The sequence below is a fragment of the Diabrotica virgifera genome, chromosome 2 (genome assembly GCF_917563875.1).
Source record: "Diabrotica virgifera virgifera chromosome 2, PGI_DIABVI_V3a".
NCBI classification, from domain to species: Eukaryota; Metazoa; Arthropoda; class Insecta; order Coleoptera; family Chrysomelidae; genus Diabrotica; species Diabrotica virgifera.
Genome location: NC_065444.1, coordinates 30,940,769 through 30,954,955, shown reverse-complemented (window position 1 = coordinate 30,954,955; position 14,187 = coordinate 30,940,769). Strand labels below are relative to the sequence as shown.

General features: G+C 33.5%; 2 protein-coding genes across 5 annotated transcripts in view; one reads left to right on the top strand and one right to left on the bottom strand.

Annotated features, from left to right (window-relative positions):
* Nucleotides 1-10,068, bottom strand: part of LOC126879485 (AP-1 complex subunit beta-1) — a 59,360-nt gene extending 49,292 nt beyond the window's left edge. The window contains exons 1-3 of one of the 2 annotated variants that reach the window (XM_050642525.1): nt 9,923-10,068; nt 9,728-9,841; nt 9,226-9,396 (exon numbers count right to left, since the gene is read on the bottom strand). In XM_050642525.1, the coding sequence (XP_050498482.1) occupies nt 9,226-9,396; nt 9,728-9,835 (279 nt within the window). In that variant the 5' untranslated portion in view covers nt 9,836-9,841; nt 9,923-10,068. Of the gene's footprint in view, nt 1-9,225; nt 9,397-9,727; nt 9,842-9,918 lie in introns of both variants that reach the window. The other variant, XM_050642524.1, reaches the window with a different exon arrangement.
* A 3,540-nt stretch (nt 10,069-13,608) lies between these two features.
* Nucleotides 13,609-14,187, top strand: part of LOC126879484 (ubiquitin carboxyl-terminal hydrolase 32) — a 249,433-nt gene continuing 248,854 nt past the window's right edge. For all 3 annotated transcript variants that reach the window (XM_050642522.1, XM_050642523.1, XM_050642521.1), the window contains exon 1: nt 13,609-13,802. In XM_050642522.1, coding sequence (XP_050498479.1) covers nt 13,745-13,802 — 58 coding nt within the window. In that variant the 5' untranslated portion in view covers nt 13,609-13,744. The remainder of the gene's footprint in view (nt 13,803-14,187) is intronic.

Below are 14,187 nucleotides of genomic sequence, written 5' to 3'. Positions count from 1 at the left end.
AATGGGACACCCTGTATTTTAGTATTATAATAAAATGGTATTTTATGGTACCTTTTTATTTGTTAAGCATTTTCTGTACCATATTTATATATTAATTTCGGCAGTAAATTAATACAGACAGATTACTCAGGTGGTTTTTGGGGTTTCTGAACAAGAATGTCACATTAGAACAGATCTTTACCTAGTGCTCGGGGTGACTAATATATACGCCATATTCTTAAATTTCGAGGCTTTCAGATACTAAAGTGATGCAAGTAGATTACTCGAGGAGTTTTGTGGTTGCTGAACATGAATCGCCATCAGAATCGACCTCCAAAAACTCTCTAAATTCGAGATCGGTCACCCTGGGCACCAGGTGCTCCGAGGGTCGGTTGTAATGTCATATTCGTGTTCGGCCATCCCAAAAACCCTCGAATAATCTGTTTTCTTTAATGTATTGCCGATATCCCACGAAACTCCAGAAGACGTGCCTTAGCAGCAACTCTGGGCACTAGGTGATTCGGAGGTCGATTCTGCTTGCGTATTCGTAACTCCAAAAACCTCCCAAATAACAAAATTTTGCCCTTAATACACTGATTTTGACAGGTTTATGCACTTTTGGATGCATGTTATGCACTAAAATGCAATTTCCACCCATTTTTATATTGTACACCTTTAATTTTATTGGCATATTTATAACATCTAAATTCAAGAAATATGTAAAAAAATTTGTACCTGTAAACGACAGACTAGCGATACTCCAATTAAATAGTAAACCATTTAATGTCAATGTTATCCAGATATATGCCCCTACTTCAGAAAAGAAATATGACAATGATGTTGAATCATTCTATAGTCAATTAAAACAGACACTTAACAATCTAAAAAGGAACGAAATCACATATATTATTGGAGATTTTAACGCGAAAATTGGTCAAGGACGAAGATCTGACCTGGTAGGTGAATATGGACTAGGGGAGAGCAATGAAAGAGGCGATAGATTATACCAGTTCTGTCAAGAACATGACATGATAATCGCAAATACATGGTTCAAATTACACAAAAGAAGATTATATACATGGAAGGGACCAGGAGATAACTCACTTCATATAATTAGAAATCAGATAGATTATATTCTAGTAAACAAGAGATTTAAGAATGGTGTCAAGAGATCAACGACATATCCTGGTGCAGATATCGGTTCAGACCATAACCCTCTAATAGCTGACATCCAAGTGAAGCTCAAAAAAGTCGAAGAAAGCCCCAAAACACCAAAATTACATATATCAGCATCCAACAAAACGCTAATAGAAAATGACCTGAATAATCAGCTAAAGAATTCAACAAATGAAAACAATACAGAAATATGGAACACGTTTAAAGATCTTACCTGGAAAGTAATGGAAAAATATACAACAACGATGCAGAGGCACAAAAAACAACAATGGATGACTGATGAAATCCTGGAATTGATGGAGCAGAGAAGAAAACTGAAATATAACAAAACAGAATACAAAGAAAAACAGAAACTAATTAAACAAAAAATAAAGGTAGCTAAAGAAAAATGGATGGAGGATAAATGCAAGGAATTAGAAAAGTTGAATGAAAAACATGATACGTTTAATATGTTTAAAAAAGTTAGAGAAGTAGCTGGTCTTTATTATAAGAAAACTCCACATACTATAACCGATTCGTCGGGAAAAATGATAATAGATGAACACGAAATTCGAACTACCTGGTATAATTATATAAATGAACTGTATAATGATGATAGACCCGAAGAACTGGACACTTTAGATGAAGGTGAAGGACCAGAAATACTAAAATCAGAAATACAACATGCTATAAAATTGGCAAAAAACAAGAAAGCCGTTGGTCCCGACAACATACCTACAGAAATGTTAAAGCTCATAAATGAGGAAAACATTGGAATACTAGTCAAACTTTTCAATGATGTTTATTCGACTGGTGATATCCCTGAAGATTGGTTAAAGTCCGAATTCATAACCCTACCAAAAAAACAACGTCCGAAAAACTGTAGCGACTATAGAATGATAAGCCTTATGAGCCACACCTTGAAAATCTTTCTACGTATCATCCACAGTAGAATCAGAGATAAATGTGAAGAAGACCAGGATGAAACACAATTTGGCTTCAGAAATGGACTGGGAACCCGGGACGCACTCTTTGCACTAAATGTGTTATTGCAGAAATGCCGAGATCAAAGGAAAGACGTCTTTGCTGTATTTATTGACTATGAGAAGGCCTTTGATCGAGTACAACATCACAAATTAATTAAAATATTAAAGGATAAAGGAGTTGATAGTCAAGATGTGCGAATCATAGAAAAATTATACTGGCGTCAAACAGCGACAGCTTGCATAAATGGAAAATCAACAGAAATATCCAAAATACAAAGAGGTGTCAGACAGGGTTGTATACTGTCCCCACTGTTGTTCAATTTGTATTCAGATAGAATATTTAAGGAAGCGCTGCATAATTTGGAATGGGGTGTGAAGGTTAATGGAATTCTGATAAACACAATCAGATATGCAGACGATACAGTTATTTTAAGTGATGATATGAATGGATTACATTACCTTTTAAATGCCATTGACACAGTGGGAAGAGAGTTTGGCCTAAATATAAACTGTTCAAAAACAAAATACATGGTATTTAGCCGTTTGGCCCATCAAGATTCACGTTTATATGTTGATGGTCATATAATTCAAAGAGTACCCAGTTTTAAATATCTTGGTTGCCATATTACTGAACAACTAGATCCAGATAAAGAGATAAAATGTAGAATCGAGATAGCCCGCACCACATTTTTAAAAATGAGGTCATTCTTCTGTAATGATACCTTGCAGCTTCAACTTCGAAAGCGCATGATTAAATGCTACATTTGGTCAGTCCTCTTGTATGGTGTCGAAGCATGGACATTAAAAATATCCACTATTAACCGTTTGGAGGCCTTTGAAATGTGGCTGCACAGACGTATTCTGAAAATACCATGGACGGCTATGCTGACAAATGTGGCAGTCCTTAAGAGAGCAAATGCTACCCGCGAGCTGCTTGATAACATCAAATATAGAAAGATGGCCTATTTTGGACACGTAGTAAGGGGAGACCGGTATAATATTCTTCAACTTATTATGATGGGTAAAATCGAAGGACGCAGAGGAATTGGTAGAAAGCAGGCCTCTTGGTTGAAGAATATCCGGGAGTGGACAGGAATAAAGAAAGCAGAACACCTATTTAGAATAGCTCGAGACAGAGACAGTTTCGCCATGTTAATCGCCAACGTCAAGGGGACTTGATAGGGCACGTTAAGAAGAAAAAGACACCTTTTATTTGAATTCGAAAAAAATTTTAAAAAAATAAATAAAACGGTGTGTTTGCCGACTTAAAGCAAGAGTAACTTTTAGTACTAGAATACCTCATACTTTAATACTATAGTCTCAAAAATGTCTAAAAATTTAAAGACCAATAAGTTATGAGATAAAATATCCGTTGATCTACCCAAGACGGATGCCTATGACCAGTACTAGAAATTCACAATTGATAAAATCGATTTATCTCTGGAAGAGAAATAAACGTAGCAGTTTTCCTTTTTCCTAAATAGAATTTTTCTAAATTCTTTTAAACTCAAAAAACCAAAAAACGAAAAATTTTTCAAATCGATTTCTCTAGTCTTAGTTAAAGCAAAAGTACCTTTTAGTACAAAACTATCCCAGAATTTAATAATCCAGTGTCAGAAATGCTTAAAAGTTAGACAGAAAAGTTATTCGATAAAATATCCGTTTCCGTACCCAAAACTGACCCCCATGACCGGTACTAAAAATTGACAATTGATAATTCACATTTTACAATTGACCTCTGGAAGATAAATAAGTGTACCAGTTTTCGTTTTTCCAAATAAAAGCATTCTGCAGCTATTTTAAAGAAACTAATTACAAGACTTCGATATGCTTCTTCTAGACGAAGCATATCGAAGTAGAGGTCGTCCGCCAACCAGATGGTCTGATGACATCAAACAGATCCGACAGAAACTTGATGCAGACAGCACAGGACAGAAATGCATGGAGAAGACTGAGGGAGACCTATATCCAGCATTGGATAGATCCGGGTTGAATTATGACGATGATGAATTACAAGACGCCATCTTTAAAGAGCTTTAGCTATCCACGGAAGCATTTTTGAACTAGGTGAATTGAGTTAAATTTTCTTAAAATTATCTGAGGAATCTCCGGTTTTCGTTTGTTATGAGAGCTTCTGGACACCCTGTATAATATAATGGGCAGGTAAATTCCCTACTATAACCAATAAATTGTAAAAATTGTTTATTTACTTTTATTGCGTTTACTTAGATAAAAATATGATCTAATCACTTAAAATAAAGATGTTACAGTTTGCTATTAGATTTAAAAAGTGTGTAAAAATTCCGAGACATTATTCAGGAAAATAATATTTAATAGGATACGATTGTTTTAATGATATACAAATTAATTTTTTGTATTATTCATCTTTGCGGTTATCCTGCCAAGTTGTAAACGGTTTTAGATTAGTGTTTTTTAAGCATACTCGACATGGTATGACTCAGAAAATTGTGGTGATATGAATATGTTTGTATAACACCCTGAAATAATTTTACAGACACACAATTTAATTTTTTTATACGAAATAATTATACAACCATCCTGCCTCTTTGAAAATATATTTATATTAACCTTCTTGAGATATGTGCGAAATGGCATGACTTAGAAAATCGTGTAATTTTCCACGAATTTTCTTACAAATTTTTTAACTATATATAGTAAAAAAGGTGCAACTAAACATCCTGCCATTTTGAATAATGTCTACTGAAATATGCATATCAAATCCTAAATATTGAAAAGGTTCAAAACAAATTTTTACGTTTCGCAGCTTTTAAGATGGGTTTAACAGTTAGAAATTATACTTATGATAATATATTAAAGAGATTAAATTTACAAACTCTTGAACGCAGAAGAGTCATGTTGGATATTTGTTGTCTTCGCAAAATTATCTCTGGTGTTATTAACTCCGAAGAATTGATAAGTCTTGTATACTTTAATATACCTGCTAGATTGACACGAAATCCACAAATATTCAGGGAACAACGACATGCTACAAATTATGGTCAATATGCACCAATTAGTAGATTGGCCCTGTATGGAAACAAGTTTAGTCATGTAATAGATCTGTTTGGTTCTTCAGTTTCCTCTATTAAACAAGAACTCGGGCGTCTTGAATTTTGAATTTAAAAAATTAAATAGATTTAACTGTTATAGTTAATTCAGTTGTTTTCATCATTTACAAATAATTTATATTCTTTTTTATTTTTTATGTTTGTGTTTTATAGTTGTAGTTTTACATGTATCTAAATTTTATATTTTCATTATTATGACAAAAGCTCTGCTTTATTGTATTTTGTATGTATTGGGTTTATCCCGTTAATAAATAAATAAATAAAAATAAAAATTATTTATTTTATAACAAAATTTATTTTATGACTTAGAAAATCACGGTACCAGAGTGAAAATTTTATACAGAATTTTCCAAGAAACAAGTGCAGTTAAACATTAGGTGACGTCATGCTAACATTTTTTTTGGTCATTTTGAAATAAATATGATTAATTTATTAAGTTGGCAGGACTTAGAAAATTATGAAAATTTCATTATTTTCATTACATGTGTGTATATATCTGTATACTCCCTTAGTCCTTAGATGGTGACCTGTTATTCTATGGATATGGCAGGACTTAAAAATTCATCGCAACTCACAATTTTTTTTTTCATGGAAAATCTAATTTTCACAGGAAAATGTCACAGGAAACCCGTGGATTTTTCCACAAATTGTAAGTACCTTCTCTAACCTTCCAGTATTGCAAAGGGCAGGACTTAGAAAATCGTGGTTGAACTTCTGTTAATATCTCCCGGTTTACAAGGAATATACTCCAAATGATAAATTTTGAGATTCTCATATTAATTTTCCACATTTTATCCTATTAACTAATTTCCATATAATTCTTAAGGCCAATGGTACAAAATTCGCAAATATTTTACGGCTATCCCTACTTTCTCTGTCTTTAAAATTCTCACTGGTATGGATATGTAAATTTTACTTGGCAATGTCATCATTAACTTTAAAGATGGCTTTTGAATGTTCTTGGATAACTGTTATTTGTATAATTAATTGCCTTAATGTGTTAGTGTTAGGTTTTAAAAAACCCCTTTTTATACCATCTGAACCGCCTATGCTAGAGTAAAAAAACTTTCAGCGATTATCCATGTAAGTACTAGTGTTATTTACAAATTTGTATAATGCACCCCCATATTTTCCCCGGAACCACCCCAAAAAAAAAGGAGAATTAATAAAGAAAATAATCAAAAATTGATTTTCGGTCACCACTGTGGCTGTAGGGTGCAAAGAAAATAAAATATGCATAGGTCATAATGTGTAGCAGACAGTGTGTTCTTTTATTTTCTATTACAAGCATGTCATCCATAAAATGAATAGGTGACGAAAAAAAAACTGGAGCCCGTCAAAGCATTTCGGAGGTCTACGGTGCCACTGTGCCGTAACAGTTGCTTATATGAAAAACATGCATAGAGGACCTTATTTGTAGAGAAAATAGTGGTCTTTAATTCTGTATAAGTTTTGTTTTAAAAGAATGCATAGGCAATGAGAAAATCGTCAACTTAACCCGTGTTGAGCTGCCCCCCCCCCCCCCACTTGCAAAAATTAAGAAACAAATAGCCTTTCATAAAAACTTTCATATTTCTTTTCATAGATATAATTACTCATATTTTACTTTTGTTCCTAGAACACTAAGACTTGCTAACTCCCTAGGTGACCTTTTACTTTTTGGTAACTCTGTTGATGTTTTTAAGAACCATTTAACCAAATTAAATATTTAGCAATGTCATAACCTTGTTATTTGTTAGTAATTAATGTTTTGTAATTATTTTACTTTGTCATGTCTTTTTAAATGTTTTGTACTCTCTCATTTTATTCTTATATATTCAACACTGTAATTATCAATATCTTATTAATGTATTACCGAATTGGGCTTGCCCTTATAAATAAATAAATAAATAGCCTCGTAAATAGCCCTGATTTATGAGCTCTCATATTCCGCAAATTAAAAATTTTGAGCTCGTTCCACTGAGCAGAAATTTAATATTTTAGTGGGGGGGCTGAGTCAGCCCCCCACTACTTAAAAATAGGAATATTGAATCGATTTTTGCGGCAGCCTGACTAAAGGGCTGAGGCTGACTCAGCCCTCCCCACTAAAATATTAAATTACTGCTCAGCGGAACAAGCTCAAAATTTCTAATTTGCGGAATATGAGAGCTCATAAATCAGGGTTATTTGTTTTTTAATTTTTGCAAGTGGGGGGGGGGGCAGCTCAACACGGGTGTCAAATTATGCTCTCCAAGGGATAGGGGTAGTTTCCGCAGGGATGTTGCAATAATCATATATATTTATGAAAAACTCTAAAATATCCATATGGGTCAAAAAGCACAAAATTTTTTTTTCAACGCCCCCTTTATTTTTTTTTGGCTACAGGGGTCGCATTAAGAAATAAATTTTGGTGTCCATGCATGGGTAATAAGAATGTGCACAAAATGATATATGAAGCATTTTAATAAAGGGCATGGTGTGTGAAGGATTCCAAGAAATCACTTTCTTTATTAATTCTCCTTTTTTGGGGTGGTTCCGGAAAAAAACGGGGGTGCATTATAGAAATTTGTAAACAACACCAGTATGTGGATAATCGCTGAAAGTTTTTTTACTCTAGCATAGGCGGTACAGATGGTATAAAAAGGGGTTATTTTAAAACGTAACACCCTGTAATTAAAAAAGGGCAATTGCCCTTAAATGATACCTATACCAAAAAATCAGCCACTTCTATGTGATTAATCTCCCCAGGGATTCTTCTTAATTTTCATTACAGTTAGGGAAAAATATTTTTTTTTAAAACATCTTTTTTAATAACTTTTAAAGTATATTAATTTCGTTGAAATCATACAAAAGTAGTACACACACACATTCTTTTTTTAATATGGGTGACGTAAATTTCTTTCATAGGACCTTATTATCCTTGGAAATCTACTTCTGCACAGCTTGGTCCAAAGAATGAAAAAATTTTCCCATCTACAATATACCACTTGGCCTGAATGTAAAAGACCATACAAAACACTCTGGCAGTGAACGAGTTAAATAAATGCAGACTAAAAATCTAAAAATTAAAGAAATATGGCAGAAAACACAAAAAAATCGCTGATATAACTTAAACTTCCGATGACCAACCTTTTTTTGTTACACGGATGACCAACAGGGGTAAAAAATTACCCCAGGTGAAAAATGACCTGGAATGAATGTTTTCAGCATTTAAATCTTTATCTAACAATACATCCTCGTTTTCTGATACTATTTCATCTTCTATATCATCATAAAAATCACTAGCAGTAACAATTTCCTGTAACAGCCTCAGTAAGATATTTGCGGGCCATATCTTATATGTACACAAAATACTAAGAAACTATAATAATATACGCCAGGAAATAATAATAATGAATAACTGTAGCAGACAGGAATGTCATGATTCGTACATAACAAGCACCACAGTCTAAAAATAGATTTTGATAACGTGCAGTGTAAAACTACTTGGAATTCCACATAATAGACGGTATTTTACTAAAGATCAACTTCAGAATGTATTTTTTATTTTTAAAATATAGGGAATTTTTTTTATTTCAATATATGAGGATATCTATAAGGATATTAAAGTCAAATAAAAAAATAATGAGTTAAAAATTGAAAATACTTTTGAATTTATTAAAGAACATACGCTGGGGTCCAAATTTACCCCCTTGGTCATCCGAAGGTTAATTAACCTATGAATTTTAAATGTCATTAGTGTCAAAATTTCATTAATGTCAATGGTTACAAATGTTTATAATTTAGTGGAGTCAAATTGCCTGTGGTTGGACCAATTACAAACCAGCATTACAGAGCGGTAAATTTGAATTAGGTACTCCTCCTATTTAAGAAACGAGGATTAGTGTTAATGCACAGTAGCCCATAGAGAAAGACATCTTAGCATGCCCTCTGAAGCACAGTGAACAGCTCGTATCATTTTTAGTATCTTGCTGCTGTTGCTAGTATCTTGCTTGTCATCCACAAGAATCAATCATTATTATTAACAATAATCTTACCTTTACAAAAGTATTTACTGCCATAATAGCCATGTCAGGTTGAGATTTAGCATAGTTCATTAAATATAAATAAACTAGCTTTTTGAGCTCCAAATTATCAGTCTGCATGCAGTTTACGACATCTGGAAATAAAGCTGAAACATCTTTGCCTACTGTCATAGAGGCAATAACCTAAAATATAAATATCAATAAGTGGAAAACCTATAATTTACAGAATTATTAAGTTTTAAATTCTCCAGTATATGGATTGTTTAAAGAAATTGGTTTAACAGGTAATAACTAGACAAAATATTGAAAAAATTCCTCCCGGGCGAAGTAGCAGTTCCGTCAATACACAGTGGTCCCTAGTGACCTCCATGGCGTATGGGAAACTTTCTAAATCGGTCCCTAGGGGCCGTCATGGCGCTTAACGTGTTAAATGTATAATTATGAGGTATACCTATTTCCTATTTTGCCATACAGAAAGAAAAAATTTTAAGCAGAAATTGATAAATATTATTACCTTTTTAACAGCTTCTTTTTTCTTCTCCTTTTTATCATTATTTAGCTCTGACTTTAATTCAAATATTTCTCCCTTTTTGGTAGTAGTAAAATATTTTGAGTCAGTCATTGTAACCTAAAAAGAAATTAATACTTATGACCGGAAAACGTTAGACTTTTTATTGTATTTATTTGAAAAATATTGCAACAAACCTACGGTTTCTTAATAAAATTATCCCAATAAAATTGCTGTAAAAATGAGAAAATGAGAATCAAATATTTATCAAATTCCCGAAACGCCTATTATTTTTGACGTTTAACTGACAGCTGACCTAGCAAAAGTCAAAAGTGTGTATGACACATGACACAAATGTTTGATTTCTGTGATGTGGCCAAACTGGACAAACCCATTGTGTTAAGTAAAGGTGGCTATGACAAACCTCTAGACACCATTGACGTACAAAGTACACATCGCAAAAGGGACAAATAAAATCGAATAAAAAAATGGGATGTTAAAGGATTCAAAGCCCAATAAAAAAAAAGAATAGCAAAACGCTATCCCAATAATACTTAATGGAACCAGAGAGGAACAAAGTGCAGAGGAGGAATGAAGACAATTAAACACAGTAATAACGGAATCCGCAGAGCAAACTGTCGGAAAAGAAACAAAGAAGTGCGGAATGGTATGATGATAATTGCAGAACCACAGTAGAGGAAAAGGGCATCATCATGCAATCTTCGCTTGTCCATTGCTGGACATAGATCTCCATCATAATTTTCTATCTCTTTCGATCTTATGCCTCTTGCATCAAATGCCTATGACAACGTTTGACTTTAGATCATCAGTCCAACGTGTTGGTGGACGTCCTCTGTTTCGCTAGGCTGCCTAGGCTAGGCATCATCTCTTGGTCTCCATTCCAGTATCCGCTTTGTCCATCTGCATAGGGATTACGAACACTCGATACGAATCGTATCCGCCATGTTTTACCATAAAGCGCTATGGTTAACATGGTGGATATGGTTCGTATCGAGTGTTCGTAATAGATTAGGCCAGTCCGAAAAATAGCGTAACGCGGAACAGTTGGGGTCGGTGATCTATCTATCTCTCTCTACCGGCGCTTAGCTTTCTCGCTCTAGCATATGATGGCTGCCGCCTCTGTGTCACTGTCGTTCCATTACTTCCACCTCTAGGTAGATACGCTCACGCTCGCACGACAGACAAAGATAGCTAGACCACCGTACTTGATATCGGCGTTACACCCCGATGCATTGAGTGGCATATGACTAGCCAGATCTATTGTTGACATATCTCTGGTTCGTAATCTCACTGCTGTTAACTGTTATCTGTCATTCGAGCCACGTGACCTGCCCAGTTCCAATCCCAATAAACTCAAAAGAAACACCAGTAATTAGCAGAGAAATTTATAATGAGAAGAGAATACAAGCGAATGGAGCATGGAGGAAAAAAAAGAGAGGCTTTGAAAAACATATACAACAGCAACTCCTAGAGCAACAACAGACACAAAAGCAGAAAATTCTATAAAAGAATAAAAGAAACCACACAATCATTTAGACTAAAACTGACGATATGCGAAGACAAGGATGGAGAAATAGGTACTAACAGAAAAGCGCAAATTAAAAAAAATGGAAACACTTCGAAGAAAACCTAAAACACACATAATGAAAATGAACAAAGCGAGACAATATATTATATAGTGGAGTAGCACATTGAAAATTCGAGTTATGGAGAAGGGGTTCAAATAATAAAGAAACTAGCCAAGGACGGACGGAATTCTGGAAGAATTTACTAAAACATGGAGGATCCGAACTCTGGGGAGGAATTCATTATATCTGATATAATTAATATGGATCAGGAACCAAATGTCTGAGGAATGGAGATAGTTGGCTTTATACAGTCAATATATAAGAAAGGAGATGTGGGAAGTCCAGAATTCTAGCCCAATTGCATTGCTAAATGTAGTAGGTATATAAAATTCTTTCTGGTATTTTATAATCGGTGATTATCAAATTGGATTCAGACCAAATAGAGCCACCACAGACACAATATATTCATACTAAGAATGATTCAGGAAAAAGCTTATGGATACGACATAGAAATATATAATATTTATATGAGCTTTAAACAAAAACAAGCTGTCGATAATGTGAAAACAAACAAAATGCTGGAAGATATTCGTAATCTAGGTATATCTAACAATATTGCAGCAACAATCAGAGGCGGATTTGAAGGCTCCTTAATCAAAATAATTCCGCAAGTAACGAAATTAATGTACGTATTTCCAGAGAAAATCGTTAAATAAAACATCTCGATGGCATCGAAATTATAAGACAAAAGATCGAGAATAACCATCTACAGAACATTATGTGAATAACCAGGCATTTAAAATGTTACGCGTTATTATCAGAATTTCTAGATGTTTGCATAACATTAATTCCATCAGATTGATTTAAATTTCCCTAGTTAGATCTGTTCTTGAGTATTGCTGTTGTTTGGTCACCCACTTATGAAGTTCATATAGCCAAGCTTGAAAAAGTTCAAAATAAATTCATTAGATATTTAAGGTGATAATTCCTACTCCGTAATTAGAAACACATTAAACCTTCCGAAGGCCCGGTCTTTTCACCTCCGAATAACTAGTTATCGGGAAGTTTATCCGGCAGATTACATGAAGTCAATCTGTCAAATAAACCTCCCGATAACTAGTTATTCGGAGGTGAAAAGACCCCAAAAGACCCGACCTACACTGATTTATGCTGATATTTTATTTCTACACAAATTACTGAATCCAAAAATAAATTGCAATGATCTGCTGTATCTAATTGATTTTAATGTTTCCTCTAACTCTAGAGTTACTAGATCTTCTCAAAATATTACAATTAAAGGACATCGCACATATCTTATGGAAAATATAATGTCACTCAAATTCAATAAAATTTATACGAATAGATTCGTTTTAAATTAACGGTCAAATCTTATCATTGCGCCAACTCTTAATTATGATTAATTACGGCGCAAATTGCAATTAAAGTTTATCGAAATCACATTTTTGGAGTCAGTAAAAGTGTCACTATTGCTCTGGGTGCTATTCAAAAGGAGCTTAAACCCCGCTGGGCCTAAGCGGATTAGTGAAACTAATCCGCTGATTTATGGAGTACCGACAATTTGGGTATTTTAAAATATTTTTTCTCTCTAACTTATGTACGTACCCATTTGATTTCAGATTTATTTATATCAATTTCTGCTCTTATTATTGAAAATATAGAGTTGGCGCAATGATAAGATTTGACCGTTAATTTAAAACGTATCTATTCGTATAAATTTTATTGAATTTGAGTGACATTATATTTTCCATAAGATGTGTGCGATGTCCTTTCATAATCAACTATTTTCGATGGGATATAAGCCACAATTTTACCAAAAAATGATTTTATTAACGTTTCGAAGCATTTTGTATTTTGTATTTTGACAATGAAATCCGATTTGGGCTTCGAAGCGTTAATAAAATCATTTGTTTGGTAAAATTGTGGTAAAATTAGTGTACAGATAGCGAATGATCGATAACGAAGCGAAGGGTCAAAAATCGAGGTCCTGTCTCGCAGATTTTTGTCTATTACTTTATTTTTATGTTTAATGTATCATTTGATAATTGTAATATTTTATGTATATACATAATTGGGTGATACCCTGTAAATAAATAAATAAATAAATAAAAACATCAATAATTATACTCCTAGTAATTAATCTATTCACCTCGAGAACATTCGAGACTTCCCTCGTAAATTTTATTTTGTAGTATTGTTGGTTGCATATGATTGTATCCTGCGAGATCGGTGGTATTTGCTTCTGCGTCAGCAAATAAGGTGTTTTGTCGTTTTGTGGTCAGTGTAACTGCGACTGCGACAGTTGTCAAGTTGTCTTGTTTTGGTATCTTGTCATTTGAGTGATTGTTGTAAATTGTGTAATAACCGTGGAATTTGTCGTGAAAAATGTTGTTATGCGTAAATAAAATATAAGAAAATGGGTGCTAAGGATTCTAAAAGGAGTTGCTTGAGCTACGATGATGCAGTAAAACGAAGTAAGTGATTTTTTTTAATCATAATTATCATTTTCTCTTGCTTACATCATGTGATGTTGTTACACCAGCGAAGTTGAAAAATGTGTATAATTAACTCCTGAATGTATTCAAGGAAATTCAATCCAATATTTATTATTGTGTCCTACTCGTTTGCGATTGAGGCTAAATTGAAAGTCGATAAATAGTGAATAATGGATGATGGTTTATCCTGTTCATGATTTTTTTTGTTTATTTAATCTCATTTAATCATTAATATTAGCCTTGATTAGCAGCTAAGTGATGATTTCCACTGCTTCTTTTAATTTGTTAAATCAAATTAGGAAGTTGTCTAATTTTGTGTCTTTATTGCTGTTTGCTGTCCCCATTAGTTTGTTTATATAATGAC